The sequence below is a fragment of the Xylona heveae genome, assembly GCF_001619985.1.
Source record: "Xylona heveae TC161 unplaced genomic scaffold L228scaffold_3, whole genome shotgun sequence".
Taxonomy (NCBI): domain Eukaryota; kingdom Fungi; phylum Ascomycota; class Xylonomycetes; order Xylonales; family Xylonaceae; genus Xylona; species Xylona heveae.
Window position 1 is genome coordinate 2325083 of NW_017264195.1, and position 17157 is coordinate 2342239.

General features: G+C 49.9%; 6 protein-coding genes across 6 annotated transcripts; 1 reads left to right on the forward strand and 5 right to left on the reverse strand.

The window, feature by feature from the left end:
- Positions 1-68: 68 nt before the first annotated feature.
- On the forward strand, positions 69-2326 carry L228DRAFT_266995 (hypothetical protein; the record flags this gene model as incomplete). The annotated part of the gene is made up of 2 exons (XM_018334935.1): positions 69-127; positions 205-2326. The coding sequence occupies 2 exons, from the start codon at positions 69-71 to the stop codon at positions 2324-2326; spliced, it is 2181 nt and encodes a 726-aa protein (XP_018190237.1).
- A 2452-nt stretch (positions 2327-4778) lies between these two features.
- L228DRAFT_252774 (translation initiation factor eIF-2A) lies at positions 4779-7560 on the reverse strand (the record flags this gene model as incomplete). Its single annotated transcript, XM_018333712.1, has 7 exons — positions 4779-5684; positions 5752-6164; positions 6224-6452; positions 6510-6924; positions 6988-7059; positions 7182-7251; positions 7536-7560. 7 exons carry the CDS (start codon positions 7558-7560, stop codon positions 4779-4781), a joined length of 2130 nt encoding a protein of 709 aa, XP_018190238.1.
- A 795-nt stretch (positions 7561-8355) lies between these two features.
- On the reverse strand, positions 8356-9012 carry L228DRAFT_102244 (hypothetical protein). Its single transcript, XM_018328864.1, has 2 exons — positions 8460-9012; positions 8356-8399 (listed from the first exon to the last, which is right to left on the reverse strand). The coding sequence occupies exon 1, from the start codon at positions 8935-8937 to the stop codon at positions 8635-8637; it is 303 nt and encodes a 100-aa protein (XP_018190239.1). The 5' UTR covers positions 8938-9012; the 3' UTR covers positions 8356-8399; positions 8460-8634.
- L228DRAFT_245672 (hypothetical protein) lies at positions 8769-10616 on the reverse strand. Its single transcript, XM_018332225.1, has 2 exons — positions 10187-10616; positions 8769-9960 (listed from the first exon to the last, which is right to left on the reverse strand). The coding sequence occupies exons 1-2, from the start codon at positions 10258-10260 to the stop codon at positions 8955-8957; spliced, it is 1080 nt and encodes a 359-aa protein (XP_018190240.1). The 5' UTR covers positions 10261-10616; the 3' UTR covers positions 8769-8954.
- A 536-nt stretch (positions 10617-11152) lies between these two features.
- On the reverse strand, positions 11153-13021 carry L228DRAFT_259869 (apoptosis-inducing factor 1). Its single transcript, XM_018334206.1, has one exon. The coding sequence runs from the start codon at positions 12531-12533 to the stop codon at positions 11373-11375; it is 1161 nt and encodes a 386-aa protein (XP_018190241.1). The 5' UTR covers positions 12534-13021; the 3' UTR covers positions 11153-11372.
- A 1374-nt stretch (positions 13022-14395) lies between these two features.
- Positions 14396-16247, reverse strand: L228DRAFT_266999 (aquaporin; the record flags this gene model as incomplete). The annotated part of the gene is made up of 2 exons (XM_018334936.1): positions 14396-14720; positions 14884-16247. 2 exons carry the CDS (start codon positions 16245-16247, stop codon positions 14396-14398), a joined length of 1689 nt encoding a protein of 562 aa, XP_018190242.1.
- Positions 16248-17157: the final 910 nt, after the last annotated feature.

A 17157-nucleotide genomic window follows, 5' to 3' on the forward strand; every position in this document is an offset into this window, starting at 1 on the left:
GTTCATCGGCACCCAAAATCCTTCAATCAACTCTGGACTTTCTTCATCATCTCCCGCTACATGCAGCCATGACAAGCTCACGCTTCATCCCCAATGTCCTGCGATCAGGAAAGGACATTCAGCTGAGGTACGGTTATAATTGTTTTAGGTATTATTTGGAAACCTGAAGAGTGGAACTTCTAACGATCGATTCTTTTGCGATAGCTATGAGCTTCCTCATCGCATTCACACGGCCAAAGTTTACCCCATCCCCTCTCCAAACCGGTCAGCAGTCATCGTGTACGGATACGAAAATGGCATTCGAATTCTTTGGAGAGGAGGCAGGCCTTTTAAAGCAACAGCGCACAAGCAAGCTCCCAAGGCGCGAGTGAACGGAACCAGCAGCGATGCCGTTATGTTGCTTGATTCAGACGACGAAGCTACTCCAACCAAAGCACAACCAGCTCCTCCAGAAGAACCAGAGTTTCTCGACGAAGAAGAAGAGTTTGATGAGCTGGAGCCCTACCTCCCGATTATTCAGGATCTTGACCTGTTCCTCGGTCTTGACGTCCTCGACGTGACTTTTCCTCAAATTGATCCATTAGCATCCAATCTGCGCTCAGGTTCCCGCCCGCCTGTACTATCACAGAAGATAATAATTGGCGCTGTCTGTTCCGACGAGACTATCAGAGTCATATCAGTGCCTTTGACGCCGCCTTCGCCAGCGAGCAAAGCCAGGCAGGGACTTGCTGTATCAAGATGCGGTGATGGACGCTGGGGCGAAAGCATGCTAGTCCTTGGCGGACCGTCAGCGCATCAGGAAACTCCATCTGGCATCGCAATGACCTTTACCGCTCCAGCACTCGAGACCAGCATTGAAGATGACACCGATATGGAGGACGTGGGCACTGCTCAGCGGCAGAAAGAGCCCGAAGCTCGGGAAAGAAGTCGATCAACAACACCAGGCGAGAAAGACTGGGATCTTCTTGTTGCTTCGCATTCCCCAGAAATTAATGGCTTGCTTCTAGTTTACAGAATTTCCATTATAGATAAACTTTCCGGGTCGGGCAAGAAGCCAGACTACACCATCTCAACCAACTTCGTCCCGCCTTTTCAAACCCAGCACCTCTCATCACCAGCGACATGCATTGCCTTCAACCCATCTCCCTACCCGGCTCGCAGACACAGCCAGCTACTCGTCGCAGAGACCTCCGGTGCCGTCCGCATTTTTGAGTGCCTCCCGCCTCGTTCGGACACTCTTAGCACCACTTCCGCCGAAATCCTCCCTGACCAAGCGCACTGGCTTGCATCATTCTACCCTGGATTTGCCGGGGCAAAACACAAGTTCCAGAACCCACTCGCTCCATCATACCGTAAGCAAGTTCTTGACGCTCAATGGACATCTGGTGGAAGCAGCATCACCGTGCTCCTCGGCGACGGCGAATGGGGCGTATGGGATCTGGAAGGCGTCAGTCCTGGTGCCAAAAAGCATTTGCTTCAAGGACAACGCTCGAGCCCAGGCATCGTTGGAGGTGCAACCACAACCTTTAACCTGCGCGGCTGGATAGACAATGTTGCCGTCCAGTCATCATCCAGCAGTAGTGGTAACACTGAACGCCGGGTTGCCAGCAAGGGGGACAAACAATCAAAACTCGTTCCCATGACACCGGGCACCCGACGAACACGACAAGAACTTCTCTTCAGTGGGCCACAATCGGCTTCATCCTCCACTGCCTTTTCCCGCGGCGGCCTCTCCATCAGTCCGTCCGTTCGGAGCGGCAAGGGCAGAGGCTTGACGGGAGCCACGACCAGCGAAGCGTCATCCGACGACGAGACAATAGTCATGTGGCATGGCAAAACTGTTGCCATGGTTCCCCGTCTGCAAAGCTACTGGCAGCGACAGCACAGCCAATCGGTTGGTGCTGGAAAGGGCAACCTTTTCGTCAGTCCCGACGCGCGCCTGATCAAACTCGACGCCGCCGATCTGCAAGGGGAGGCCATCACGGCGATTGACCAGTTCCACACTCCTACACCATCTACGCCACCGATGCGGGATATTCTCATCGCGGGCGAACATAGAATAGTCATTTTTTCTACACCGTTGCCTGAACCCTCGAGGACATTTTTCGGGATCGATCGCGACGAGGAGCCGACTGCTCTTGGCGGCAGTTTTGCGTCGCATGTCCCTACAACAGCGGCGGCCATGGACCAGCAATTACTTTCCCAAGGAGAACTTGATCTCAACGGCATGGATCGTATGCTTGCCGATATGGATGGCGGCGAGGATGCCGATGCGAATTCCAGACCATTGTTTGCGACGCGCCGCAGAGTCGACTTTTTGACTTGAGTGGTAGTCTTAGAATTGTTCCACCTTTTACGATGGTGTCCTCCAGCTACTTGCCTTTCTTTTCTTTCCCTTTCCCTTTCCAATCCCATTTATTTCTCCTCGTTTGCTCAATGAATCTCTGGCGTTTAGACTCAAAAGCAATACCTGCTTCGCATCTTAGCACTACTTCCTTCTTTCACCTTCCCTTCCTACACTTTTCCCTTTTACCTTCCCTTCTTTATTTATCATCGAATAATTTTCTTCTTACTGTCTACTAACATTGAACCGTCTAACGAACCGAACGGAAATATATCCCTGCGTTTTCATCATGATGCATTGCATTTCATATTCCACATTCGATTTATCTTTCCTATTCCACATATTTGATTTGTCTTTTTCAGAACGTGTATCATCCAGCTACCATTTTCACTGCCATGTCAAACTCTTTCAACTTGTTTTCCAGCGTCTTATGATTGTTGCAACGCGCCGCAAGCTGATCTCGACAGAACTAACCGGCAAGCAGCGAAGTAGACCTAATACTTAAGTACAGATACACAGCTTATACCAATGCTAATCAGTTTAGAAAAATCGGCTCACGACCTGCTGCACAAGCCATTTTTCTCGATCTAGCGTCCACCTCGACCACCCAGCCAGCCCAGTCAGTCCCATCAGCCCAGTCGTCGATTGACTTCTGGCTAGCTACTACCTCTCCTTTTCTCTTTTCGTTTCTTTCCTTTTTTCTCTTTTTAATTTTCTCTTCCCCTTCTTATTCCCCTCTCCGTTCTTTTCTTTCCTTTCCGTTCTCCTTTTGTTGTTGCCTTTCCCATCCCACTAAAAGTCAAAAAAAAAGGAAAGAAGAGAAACCAAACAAAAAAATCATCATCTTTTCCGCACGTCAAGGTGGAGCCCAGCGGCGAGTCCCATGCCCTGACGCCCTGAGGAATCCTTTTTCTAACGGGGGGAGGAGGGGAAACCCCCACCCTCCAGAGGGAGATATTTCTCAGGGTCCTGCTCTGTATGCGTTCTGCGGTATATCAAGTCCCTGCTTATCCTGCTTTATCCTCCTTCTTGCATTTTTCTTTTTTCCCTTTTCCCTTTCCTTTCCTTCCCTTCCCTTTCCATCGTACATCTGTCTTCTTTTGCCTTTGTTTTGCCTTTGTTTTTGTCGTGTTTCGTTACCTTTGCATTTCACACTTTTTTTTTTATTTTTGCTCTTTTTTCCCCTCCGACCCGCTCCCTTTTGGCATATTTATATATACAAGGGGGGAACGGAAGGGGGGCTAGGGCAGAATGAAAAAGGGGGAACGGTGGGCAAAGGACAGAACAAAGACGGAAACAAGACAACAGGACACGACGAAAGCTTGAAAAGACTTATCGATGGGGAGAAGACGGTTGGGAGGAAGGAAGGGGGAAAAGGGAAAGAGAAAGGGGGAAAAAAAAAAAAAAAAAAAAAAAAAAAAAAAAAGCAAGAGAGTCAAGCAAGGACGGGCCGTCAAATGAACTCACTTCCCTTCGAAAGAACATTTGAGAGTCTTGGGGGCGGTGGTGTTTCGCTGGCTACATTCATATAGGTAGTATATCATTTTCATGTTCATATCCGTCTCATATCCAACAAATTAAAGATTTACTTGTTTAAATCGTATTCATAATATCACAGAATACTTGGGGAGGGGGAAAGCCAGACGGGTTTGTTTAAGTGACTTGTAGTAATTGTTTATATTATTTTATACACAATCTTCTTTTTTTCACTTAATTCCGTTTCCTTTTATGCCTCCTTCCTTCTCCTTTCTTCTTCTTCCACGGACGATTTGTATCGAGCGTACATTGAAAGGAAAGAAGCGGCTGGAGAAGTTGATAAACAACTTCATTTGAACCGATCGAAAATGTTTCCCCAGCACAGAAATGAGATAACAGGATGAAACGTTGTTACATCACGTGTCTCTCCCGGTTCCGCTCTGCTCGACTTCATTGCATGTTAATGCCGCTTGGATAAAGGAAAGCAGACTTGGTAGAAGTAAGATAGGACCGTTTAACAGTGACTGCAAATGAACTGCTGGATTGAATGGGACAGCTACGTTGCTGTGCCAAATCGTTCAAACAAGATTCTTCGATGCTAAGCAATCGTATAATTGTGAACGCTAAGTGGCCATAGAACCTGCACTGCGGACTGGCCAAAAGCGGAAACACGATTCCTCCAAAAATATTTCAAAGAATCGAATGGTGTAAACGGGCCTAGGAAGAGAGGAGACAAAAGTGGTAAGAAAAAAAGGAATACTGAAGAAATCTGCGAGGGCGAGAGTATAGTAAAAGATGTAGAGGATGATATATTGAGTGTGTGCGCAAAAGATATTTTTATTGGGTTAATCAATCAATCGTTAAAAAACGGACGCTGCCGCTAGCCGCGAATCGTAACGTCATCACATATTGACAGGTTTGAAAAAAAAGAAAAATTATTTGGCCGTTTTTTTGTTGTTTAACCGCGATATCCAAGAGCATCAAGCTCCTTGCGCACTTCGTCTTCCTTGTGGATCTTGCTGAGCTGAGTCTCCTCCAGCTTCTCGCCACCAGCAAGTCTCATCTTGAGATCGTCAATGGCGCGCATCTTCTTGAGCAAGCCACGAACCTTCTTGTCGTGCGGGCTTTGACCGGCAGGCGAACTGACAGTAACCTCAGGAGTGGTGCCATTGGCGCCAGCGGGTTGCTGCGCAGGAGCACCATTGGTACGCAAAGCGAGGTGCTGGGGCTGTTGCTGCTGAGGCGCACCTCCACCATTCACGTTGCCAGATGGGCCTTTGCCGGCGCCATCCCGGCGGCGGGAAGTGCTTCGGCGGTCTTGGTTGTGTGGCTTGGACGGCCTACGCTCGTGGCCTCTTCGGTCCTTGCGCTCGCCGCTACGGCCTTCGCTAGCATTTCCGCTGTCGCTGACGGCGCCGGGGGTGCTCAAACCACCAGCCTTGTCAGCAATCTCCTTGGCCTTCTTAGCCTCTCGCTTCTTCTTGTTCTTGAGAGCCGCCTTGGAGAGGTTCTCATCTCCAGCGGCCAGGCTGACACCACCACCGGGAGCAGCACCTGGGGGCAGGTTCTCGCCCGTCGCTTCGGCACCGGGAACCTCTCGTCTTCTGGGCTTGCCGAAACCAGCGAAGCCAGCATTGGTAGAGGAGATGCCATTGCTAATGTACGCAGCTCCGCCCTCGTCCTCACGCTTAAAGTGCAAAGGAGTGAGCGATCCACGGGCGCCTGGAGGACGGTAAGCACCCGCTGGCTTGGTAGGCTTCTTGACATTTTGCAAGAACGTCAGGGCCGAGGCATGCGGATTCGGAGCCGGGTGGAGAGGGTTCTCCATAGGGTGCTGGGTGATGGATTGAGGGCGCCAGCAGACCTACTTAAAGAGTCAGATAAACTGGACGTAGAGAGGGATTATCAAGATTCATGGAAGGGAAACTTACGTGGTACAATTCATTGATATCCAGATTATACATGATACCGCCAAGCACGTGCCAGATGCGAACACCATTGTCGACACGCAATCTCGGGCTTGTAGTGGCAGTCAAGATGTGCTTGCCATCAGGACTCCATTCGCACACGCTGGCGTTGCTGGCCTCGATGGTGGTAACTTTGTTGTAGTTCTTCTCCAAGTCATAAATGTCCATCTGGCCAGCAAGGTTGCCAAAACCAGCAACCAAGACGAAGCGGCCGTGAGGAGAGAAGAGGATTGTGTTACGAGGAGCCAGAGCAAAGCTGTGGACCGGAGCAGCGCGGGTATTGAAAATAGTCGTCTTGGCAGGCATGTAACCGTAGACGACACCAAACTCTTTCGAATTGGTGTTCCACGAGACATCATGAATGGGACCCTCCTTGTCTATAATTTTGTTAGAAATATGACGGGGCGGTACGTTGCCAGTTGGATCTTCGACATACCGAGCGTAATTCTAGCATCAAAGCCACCATTGGCGCTCATGAGGTAAAGAGTGGTCTCTCCGTAGTAGCTCTTTCCGGTCTTGTCGACTTCGGTCTGCGCGAGCACAATCAAGCTGGTACCAAGGTCGTTCCACTTGAGTTGAACCTTGTCGCCCTTGAAAAAGTTCTTCTGAGAGACGGGCGCGCCAAATTGAGGGATATTGTAGACTCGGACAGAGGCAGCTTGACCCTGGCGTACAAGTTAGAGCCATGGTTGATTATTCATATGCAGTGCTCCGAAACTTACCTTGCGCTCTGGAATGAAAACGGCAATGGAGAGGTTCTTGCCCGGAGAAAGAGCAAAATCGGCCACACCCTCGACGCGGAGCTTGTTCCAGACGGTGCCGAGATCACCGCTCTTGTAGAACTGCACCTCGTTGGTGACCACACGAGCGCAGAATTGCTCGTCACTTGTGTACTGCAAGTTCCATCCAGTCTGCGACTTTTGCACGAAACGGCCGACAACGCTACGCTCGCCATTGTCGACTTCGTCAATGACCTTCCAGACCTTGAGGTTCTTCACAGCATCACCCTGCTCGTCCTTGGATGGCCGCTGCCAGGTGATAATGTAGGTGCCGAGAGGAGAAAATCCCAGTTCAAAGACATTGTCTGCCGGGAGGGTGGTGATGATGTGGCCGACAGAAGCATCAATGACGGAGACCCTAGAAGTAGATTAGTCGCTTGATTTTTCGATAACCATTCTGTGGGAATTAATAAAAACTTACTGCTCAGGCGACGCCCACGCAAAATAGCGGCCGCAGGGCGAGTAGGCGCAGCAGCGGAGATGCCCTTCCGGACTGTGAATAACGTTAGCATTTCATGTGAGGCAAGGTTCGCGCCGCCGGTGCCAGCTCTTTTCAAGAGTTTTCGAGCACAACTTATTTTTTCGTCGCGATCGTAATCCCAAAGGAGATCTTACTTCTGAAATCCGGGCAAGCTTTCGTAAACCGGAGCAGCGTCCACAACACCAATATCCTTCACCGATCGGTCTGTCGCCAAAGAAACCAGTCAGCCATAGCCCACCAATACCCCAATATATATTAGACACCAAGCAACTGTTGGGCCTTCTCAAACGCCAAGCCATCTCATTTCCACGTTGTCATCCACGCCAAGTGATGTGATTCGCCGATAAGTGGCCAGACACAGATGAATAGTCGACAGCATCACGAGCTGAAAACTCCATGACCGTCATAATCACCGACCCACAATATGGAGTGCTGGCAGCGTTGTCGAAGACGAGGAGAAAAAAAGGAAAATGAAGCGTCCCACTCACAGGCAAATTGCGTCGGAGCAGCCATGACTACTTAAAGCCACAGAAAAACAGACGCAGAAACTCGAACGATGATGACCCGTAGTTTATCGTCAGGATGACCGTAAGTCGGTCTCGTTACTTTGCTTTATCTGGCAGAAGAACGGTACGTAAGAAGAGGAAATAAATCTCTTCTTTTCTTCGCAGTCGTTCTTCGTCTTTCTCGAAGGGGAGGCTTGGTTGGCGTTCCTTTCAAGGCAACGTGACGACACCCTAGACAAAGGATGACGATGGGACCTTGTTATCGTCAAAGGAGATCAATCCGACAGTAGGACTCCTTGATTGTAGCACTCGCGTTTGAGAGAAACACGAAAGCGCCCCAGAAAAGAAATTGGACACGGCCTGGGACTTGGGAGGAGATGTGGGGAGGACGGTGAGGTAGAAGGGGGGAGAGTGAGAGTGATGAAGGACGCAGGGCTGGACCGAGAAACGGTACTGTAGTATGGTGTTTGCTGGCGTGGGGAAGCCGAGGCGAGGCACTTTGTAGGGGCAAAATGTTTGACGTTTCACTCAAGTCTCAGTGATAATGGGTCCAAAGACTGAATCTGACCATGAATGGAATAGATTGACCATATCTCAAACTATTTGCAGCTTTATAAATCACTGTGCTTCAATTGGAATGCTTAAACCACCCTTTTACAGTAAATATTCATACATTTCATGCAGAAAATAAGTGTCAGTGATGTGTTTGATCTTTATTGACATGAATTTGCAGACATGAATGCCTGACCAAAAGTCCTTGTCAACAAAATTTTGATCAACTTTTTCCCCTTTTTCGCCTCCCGTACCTGGTACCTCTTTCGCTGACTCAGCTGCTCGTCACACTTTCTAAATCAGGTCAAGACCACTTCGTCTAAAGTTGCCAAAAACTCTCGGACTCGGCAATACCTTACGCTGCTTCTGTCTTATCCCCTTATCATAACCTTGCTGGTCTGGGTTGACCACAAGAATCAAGCATGGATAACATCCATGCACAGCAGCACATCACCGAAAATACTGAGCTTATGTCCTTCAACCCGCGGGGCCCAAATCCGAGAGATCAATCATCTCGTAATCATACTTGTTATTTTTTTTTTGTTTTTGATTTTGAGCTAATCGTGGATATCGTCATAATCGTTATAATCATCATCAAACGACAACTGGTCGATTGTAACATTTCGTGTTCTCGGGTTTGCCATTTGGTTAATAATGTGTGCGGGGGAAAAAAAAAAGAGAAAGCAAAGAAGACAGCAACCTTGGCAAAAGAAATCAGGGAGTTGCAATTGTAAACCATATTCGATTCAAAGCGAAGAAAGAGAAGAGAAAAGACAGACTTCATAGGCAGACCAAGCACCCGCTCGCCGTCCCAAAATGCAATAGCATCCATTGCTAATCAATGCACATCTACTTCTCCTCAAAGTAAAACTTGCCGAGCCCCTGAGCTCCGCCTCGCTGCTCGTCGGGGCTGCCCAAAGGGTGACGGGGGTCAGCAGGGGAAGCGCTCAATTTGTCTTTTAAAATGCTCTCGGCGGTATCCATGCCGGAGGTCTCTGCGCCTGCAATTTCTCCCTGGGTGGTTGCATTGGTTGGTGGCGGGGTACGTGTAACAGTGTCCACAACGCCGGCATCATAAGTCATGCCATCAATCATCTTAGCATTATCTCTCTGCTCGGCGGCACTTGTAGTCGTTGTGGTAGAATTTGATGAAGCAGGTGAGTCAACGCCAGCCATTGGACTGCCACCCTGCTGCTGCTGTTGTTGCTGCGGTGATAGTGGTGTTTGTTGCTGTTGTTGCTGCAAGTGGCCGGGAATGGCAGAAGGCTTGCCAGCAAGAGGACTAGCCAGGTTGATGGACGGCCCGGCGCGCACAGGAGCCGCACCGGGCGTACGAGCTCCAGGAGTGCTTGCCGTGGGACCGCCGCTTGTGGAACTGGCAGTTTCTCCAAAACCCACCAGACTTGCACCTTCATCCGAGAAGCCGCCGACACTGGAAATGCCATCGTCGGGGTCCTCGCTCATCTTTTCCGGGTCATAGATGTCGCTGCTACTTGCCCAAGTGGTACGTCCACCAACGCTGCCAGTGGCGCTTGCGCTGCCGACAGTGCTACGATCACGCCATTGCTGCTGACTCTCAAAGTATCCTGGCGCCTGCATCGGATTCGAGCTGGGAGCCAAATTGGCTGCGCCTCCATGTCGATGATTCGCGACGCGTTCGAGGCCAGCAAGTCGTGAAATACGATCAGCCCGTTCAGCCTCGAGCGTGCTATTAGATGTAGTAGAGGCCGAAGATCCGTGGTGATGATGATGATGATGGTGATGGCTATGGGGCGGAGCGTGTCCCTGGTGACCGTCTTTGATTGCCGTAGTTGAGAGAGCAGAAAGCGACGTCGTTGTGGAGTTTGGCGTACCACTAAAGACGTTCAGTACAAAGATGCGTCAAAGCCATCTTGACAGCTAGCTTGCAGAGGGAAAAGTCGCTCGTTGAACAAAAGCCCATCTCTGCCAAGGGGCCCAAAGGAATGCCAACGATACAGTTTCCACCAGCAAAGATGTAATGCAAGAATGGTGATAAAACGCAAAGAGTATTGATAAAATAGAGTAAAAAGGCTGATGCCAGGAATAAGGGATCTACTTACGGGCCCATGTCCGATGGAGTCACCGACTCCGATGACGGCGGCGGGGGAAGATTGATGAGCGTTGGCGCAGACATGGCTATTTCTGGGTAGTGAGATTCAAATGAGTATTCAAAGCCTCAGAGATAGATGCTGAGGTATCAGTCGTTCAGCTTCGACAGATACGACTGTCGTCAGGTTTGTTCAAGTGAAACCAAACTTCTGAAAAGTTGAAATGCGTTTGGTTTGCTATAGTAGCGTACCAGTGATATGATCAAGATGTTCCGTCGATTAGCAATTCGAACGAAGAGAGTTTCAGCTTGGACCGAATCAAAGTCAAATGTAGGAATCAAAGCATGTATGTTGATGGAAAATTTGGAAGCTGTGGGAGCTGTAAGGGTTGATTGGGGGGGATTTTAGCAAAATCTGGGGAGAAGGGAGCGAATGCCGAAGTGGCAGGTAAGGTGACTTTTGGGGCTAGAAGATGCTAGCGGACACCCTGACTGACGTAGGGAGAGGCAGCTGAAGAGTAACCGTTTTGGGGCGTCATCGTGCAGTCTCACAGGGGAAAGAAGCGATCACGCCGTAGTGACTGTGGTATGTTTTCGGTGGGGGGGCAGGACGGCCCAGAGCTAACGTGGAAGAATAAACCACACCGTCACTTTTCCCATAAGGCCAACTACGTCACAGGTTGGTAGGAAGGAGCGAAACATGCACTGTCTCTCGGCCTTTCCTTATTTGTCTTTGTGTGACTGCCCACGGGGTTTGGCAGTAACAGCATTTGAATGCAATCACTTTTGTGCTTTTAGTCTCTGACATGTGGAGAGGGCTGAAATACTATGAGCGGTACCTGGAGCTTCCCCATACGCGGGGCCGAGCGGATGTAAACACCTAAAGTGGGCGGGGCATTCACGTGATCAGCGAGAAGACTTACGTGCAAGTGGCTGCTCTCTGATACAACAAGACCATGGTATTTATTTTATAATACGAAGAATGTATTAATGTAAACCAGCAGAAGAATGTAAATGTACTAATTGAGCAAAAACCACAACTCAGAAAGAAGTCAGCTCTCCAGTAATTAGTCAATGCCATGCGGCCTTGCCAGGATATCAACAATATAAAAATATAACGCAAATCATCAGCCATGCAGCTTACACAACGAGTTCGTAAACCATCCAGTCAAAGCAAACACAAATCCCCCCAGTTCAATCTACCCCGAAACAAAACTTGGCGCTTTCGACACGAAATAATCTCTTCCCTTCATGAACCAGACGAAGAAGCTCCACATGAGAAAGCTTCCCAACTGGCCGACACCTCCATTCTTTCCAATTGGGACCGCCATCATGATTGTGGACGATGGCCTATACTCCTTCTTCTTGCCGGCGAGACCATCAATATCTGCCTTTAAATTGGCCACCACGATCGGCACTTGGCCCGCGGCTTTGAACGACAATCTTGCCGGATGAATCGTGATATCTCCAAGCGCGTAAATGGAAGTCGACGGTGTATGACTATCCGTCACCGCATGCATGGTCTCGTCGACTTTGACCCAACCGTCGGACGAAAGGTACTGCTTCGGCACAAAGCTGCTATTCGGCAAGGTGCCCGCCGCGGAGATGTACAAGTCGACTTCACGCGTGTGGCCATCTGCCAGAGTGATGATCCACTTGTTCGAGGACTTGTTGAAGCGCGCAGACTCGACGGATGTCGAGAGCAAGAGTTCCACGCCAGCCTTGCTCAAGGCCTTTTCAGCAGCAATGCCCGCGCCTTCTTTGAGCATGGGCAGTACGTGTGGAGTGCGAGACACCAGGCTTATCTTCCTTTTCCCGCCGCCTTTGCCATCGCCATCTGCAAGTTCCCCTGCCGTTTCGACACCCACGGGACCAGCACCGGCGATTAAGATGCTCTGGGCCTTGGCAATCATGCGTTGAGCCTTTTGAATGCGCTCCTTGAGATCATTTGTGCCAGTCTCTTTGAACGGGATTGGGACTTCGCTGACTGTGCCCGCCGTGGTGCTGCCCGAGGCGATGACTAGATAGTCATACGAGATGGTCCGGGTGGTCTGGGAATCTGATAGCGAGACTTGGACTGCCTTGGCGTGTTCGTCAATGGAGGTTGCTAATCCGACTACCAGTTCAAAGGCGCCTTTGTCGTATTTTGCGAATTTCTCTGCAATGGGCAGCAGCACGGCGTCGATGTCCAGAGCATCGGGGTGCACAAGAAGCCGAGGCGCCGCGATGTTGAAGTAGAATTTGTCCGACGGGTTGATGAGCACGACTCTGCTGCCGGGGGCTGCTTTGAGGATCCCGTGGGCGGTGCCAATGCCGGCGAACGATCCGCCGATGATGACTATCGTTTTGCCTCCTGTCATAGCGAGGTTCGATATCTGTTCTTTCGTCCAAGTGATACACTGATATGTCTTATATAGCTGCAGGCCCCGTTCACTATTTACCTTTGTACCTTGGGTTCTTGGTAGTGAATATAACAAGGTAGGTCTAGGCAAGCAGGCAGGCAGGTAAGTAGATAAGTATTTCCTTTCAACCCTTCATATCCAAACCAACCCTTTCCTTCTTTTCCAAAAGGGACATTCCACACGCATATATATATACCCTTTCTTTTTTTTTTCTTCCCTTCCCAAGTCCCCCACTCCCCACAGTTTCCGTCATTACTACCTAGTATTCTCCGTCCTTGCTACTACCTAAGGTAGTATCATTTCTAAGGTACGTACTAACCCCAACCATAACGCCATGCTTCATGCTTTCATACACCATGTGAAATCATTATCTCAGCGCTGTGTAATACACGCGGCGCAATTAGTCACCCGACTACCTTACTTTTGTACACCGTACTGACTGAGGTGTGGCTTGATTCATAACTTATAGGTCGTTCTATACTGTACTTCTATCTTATTCTACTGCTGTACTACTGTACTAGTATACGCTGTGGTATACGCTGTACTATACGCTGTACTACTATCCTGCTCTGTAGTTGGAACTGAAAATACCACGTACTATTGTCAGAATACGTTATGTATACCCGGAGGTACCAGAACCTGTACTAGGTAGGCATGTCGCAATTTACATAGTACAAGTTAACCAAGAAAAAAAATTACGCAGGGACTACTACGTGACGTACCTTACCTTACCTTATCGTGAGTTGTGGGTTATGAGTCGTGACAAAGCCAGGGCGGTCAGGGTGGTCAGGGCGGTGAGGGTGAGATCAATTTCTAAGCAATTTGCAATCACACAATCATGTTTGTAAGTTAACCCTATGGGAGCACCGTAGTAAGGTAGGGCAGTTTGTCAGACCTCAACGACCTACTACTACAGAGAGGAAACAAGCAATTACTACATGGACACTACGACAAATATGGCTAGACTATCCACACCAAGATCCCTGGTCCGTAGAATTTCGTCCGAGGTCAGTACTCCGTAGGCATGTGGTTCGCCGCTCTGCTGCCAGGCTGCCAGGCTGCCCTTGTGCGTACTCTGACAGTCTGACAGTCACAACAGTCCATACTCTAGAGTCCAGACGCCGGGGGCCAACAGGGTCGGGGCAACGGACATGGACAAGGGCACAGGCAAGGACAAGGACAAGGATAAGGATACATGCGACGACCGAGGGTTCAAGACGCATCAAACAAGACTTTAAGGTAAGTACAAAGCACCTTACTACGTACATACATAGTAACTCATACGGAGTAAATTCAGAGTTAATATCTGTAGAGTCAGAGAACTACAGATAATTTAAAAGAAAAAAAAAGTGATGCGAATACTCAAAGCCTTGACAATGGTACTAACGATACTCATGTCGGTAGAAAAAAAAAACGTATCCGAAGAATTAAAATAGTGTCTGAAGAATAAGAAAAATATCCAAATATTGATAAACAAGGTGTGAATAAATAACTAAAGGGGAGTTTACTAAATAGCTACCTAAGTTGAATTAAACTGACTGTAAACAGTGCTGTCCATGCGCTATGACTCCAATGCATATGCTCAAACCATGCATGCCCATCTCTATGCCTTTCCATGTCTATATCTATATCTATCTCTATAACACAGTATCCATCTGCTTCTTCTATAAATCTATCGTCTTTCCACTCTATTGCCAGTGCAGTGTCCACCGATACTACAGTTGGTCGTACAGATTCCAGTCTAGCCAAACGACAACCGATAACTATGAGTTACGGTAATTAATATATCACCGCAAAAAGTCATTCGGCGTCGGAGATCATCACTCAGCCTCGGAAATCTTCTCCTCGAGATCTTCTGCCTTTTGGCGGTCGCGGGCAAAGCCGAGCAGGCCCAATCGGCGCCACCAGCGCGCCTGCAGCTTGAGCCAGGCCCGGTAGCGACGTTTCTTGGGGTAATTGATGGGGCTTTCGCCACCAATAAAGATGGCAATATCGTACAGCGCACCGCCTGCGATTGCGCCGGACGTGGTGGCGATCCAGGCGCCCCAGAGCCACCAACAGTGGTATGCGGTAAACGTGGTATGGCCGTAGCCGGCCATGAGCGCGGCCAGGCGCGGGCCAAAGTCCCGGGCGGGGTTGAGGCATCTGTGTTGTATCATGCATTAGTTTGAAAAACAGTTCAATAGGCTGGATGTTAACAAGTGAAAGAGAAACATTGTCAATGATGAATCAACAGACAACAGAGTATTATGATCTTGTCATCGCAGAAAAAGAACGGGTTGGGATGGGGAAATAAAGGAGAACATACGCAGAAGTATTGTATCCAAAACTCATACAGATAACCACGACCAACAGCCCGATGATAAAGGAATGCATACCCGCTCCTGGCGGGGCATTTGTGTCGTCACCGAGCGCGAACACGGAGCAGGCCAGGATCGCAGTGCCAACGTACTCGTTGAAAAAGCTCGTAGCGGGACTGATGAAGCTCTTCGGCTGCGTGTACATTGCGACACCGGTAGTAAGGGGGTTCAGCACACCGTTATCGAATTTCAAGATGGCGTCGCGGTACAGAGCCAAGGCGATGCCTCCGCCAGTGAGGGCGCCAAGGAACTGAGCGATAATATAGATGATACAGTTGCGGGTCGGGAAACCACGGAAGACGGACAGGGCAATGGAAATGGCTGGATTCAAGTGACCACCAGAAACACCACCAGAAATGTAGATGCCAAGCATGCAGCCAAAACCCCACGCCCAGGTAGGAGACGGGACAGTGTTTGCGGTGGGCCCAGACGTAACAGCTGCGAGGTCGGCGCAGACGCCGATGCACACGGTGACGGCAGTGCCAAGCCATTCAGCAATTGGCTCGCGGAACATGTGCCGGATGTGCGCCCAGGCATTAAGGAATTCATCCACGTCGGCGTCGCCATGGTCGCCATGCCCATGCGGGCCGTGGTCTACAGGAGGTTTCCCGGGCTGATGCTCGTGCCAGTTGTGATATTCTGGCGGTTGCTGTTGGGGGTCGCCATTCTCATCTTTTTCATCCGGGGGAAAGTGCACCTCGCTCGCCAAGGGGCGACGTAGACGGCCATCTTCGGTAAAACGTTGACTGTCGCCCTGGTCTGCACTCGATTGCTCCGGCTCGTTGGTAGGTTGGGTCTGTTCCGGCTCTGACTCCCGCTGTGGCTGCGACTCAGGATTGCCAGGCGTGTTTCCAATCTGCGGAGCCACCTCCGTCCCGCCTTTGGCGTGGGTCTCGACTGCCTGCGTACCATCTATGTCGTTGTCGCGGCGCATGCCCGGACGGACAACACGCGGCAAAGGCTTTGCGAGCGTCCAGAGAGGACCTTTGCGGGGCTTGCCATAATGTCGATTAAGCTTGGTGTATTCTGGGTGCACATAGGTGCCTTCATGGTGAGGGTGATGCAGCAGGTGGTTGCCCGACGTGGAGAAGTGCGGGAACCAATGTGATCCATGCTGCGCGTCTGGGGGACCTGTGTGATGGCCACCAAAGCCCCAGTGGCTGGCTGTGCGGTGCTCGGGCAGTGGCCGTTCGCCATTCTGCCCTGGGTCCTGACGCGAAGACGCTGTATTGCGATGCGTCAAATTGGATTGTTGTTGTTGCTGCTGTTGCTGTGATCCCGTTGCACGGGACTGCGAAGATTGTGAAGGCATTGGGCTGAGATTCTGCTCGACCTCTCAACCCTTATCTTGCCAGTCTCAGTAAGAGGGAAAAGGGGGGATAGTCAAAAGCCCTTCTGAAAGAAAATCAAAGCAGGGAGTCCAAACAATCTCATTCAATAATTTCAGCCTGAATCTCGAGCCCTCAAAGTGCAAGGATTAGGCAATCTCATTCACTTGATCCTTAAGCATGGATCGACCCTTTGTCGAACCCCAATGAGCACGTCCTCCATTTTTTTTCTGAGATTGGATGGGGGATCGTTACTTATCAGTCTTGGCGGTCGGGAAAGAAACGTCATAAACGTGTCGACAGATGCCAAGCCTTGGATCCGACCGAGACTAAATCGATAGATCAGCAACGACAACGCGAGTTCCCCTGGAGAATTCTCGTTAGTGAACGCCATCTAGAGGCATTTGGCCGACTCTAAACCTCAATGCGGTTAAGGGCTCCAGTTAAGACGATACCTGAACCAAAAGAACTCAAGAGACTCCTCCCGCTCAAAGCATTGTAAAAGGTCGCTATCCGCTTCAAGTGGGTCCCCTAGAGAATCATGAGGCAGCTCCAAAATGCGAAGAGCAAGGGTTTGCAATGTCATCTCGACAAGGATCATTACTAGGTGGGCGCTCAGGGAGGAGATTCGCTGATCTCCATGTCTCCTGTCAGGCTGTCCTCGGTCTGTTCAACATCTTTTCGATCCGAGAGCACACAGATTCTGGTTGTGATTACAGGAGTAGCAGTTCAGAGTACCTAACTAAAAAGTAGAAGCTCCCGTTACAATCATGTACCGAGTACAGATGAGTATTCGCTTAGTACAGTAAGCCCATTGGATATTTTAACGATACGTCAGGGGCGTTTACCGTCCAGGGTCCACAGATCGCCGGCGGGCATTTGCTTCCGCCCTTT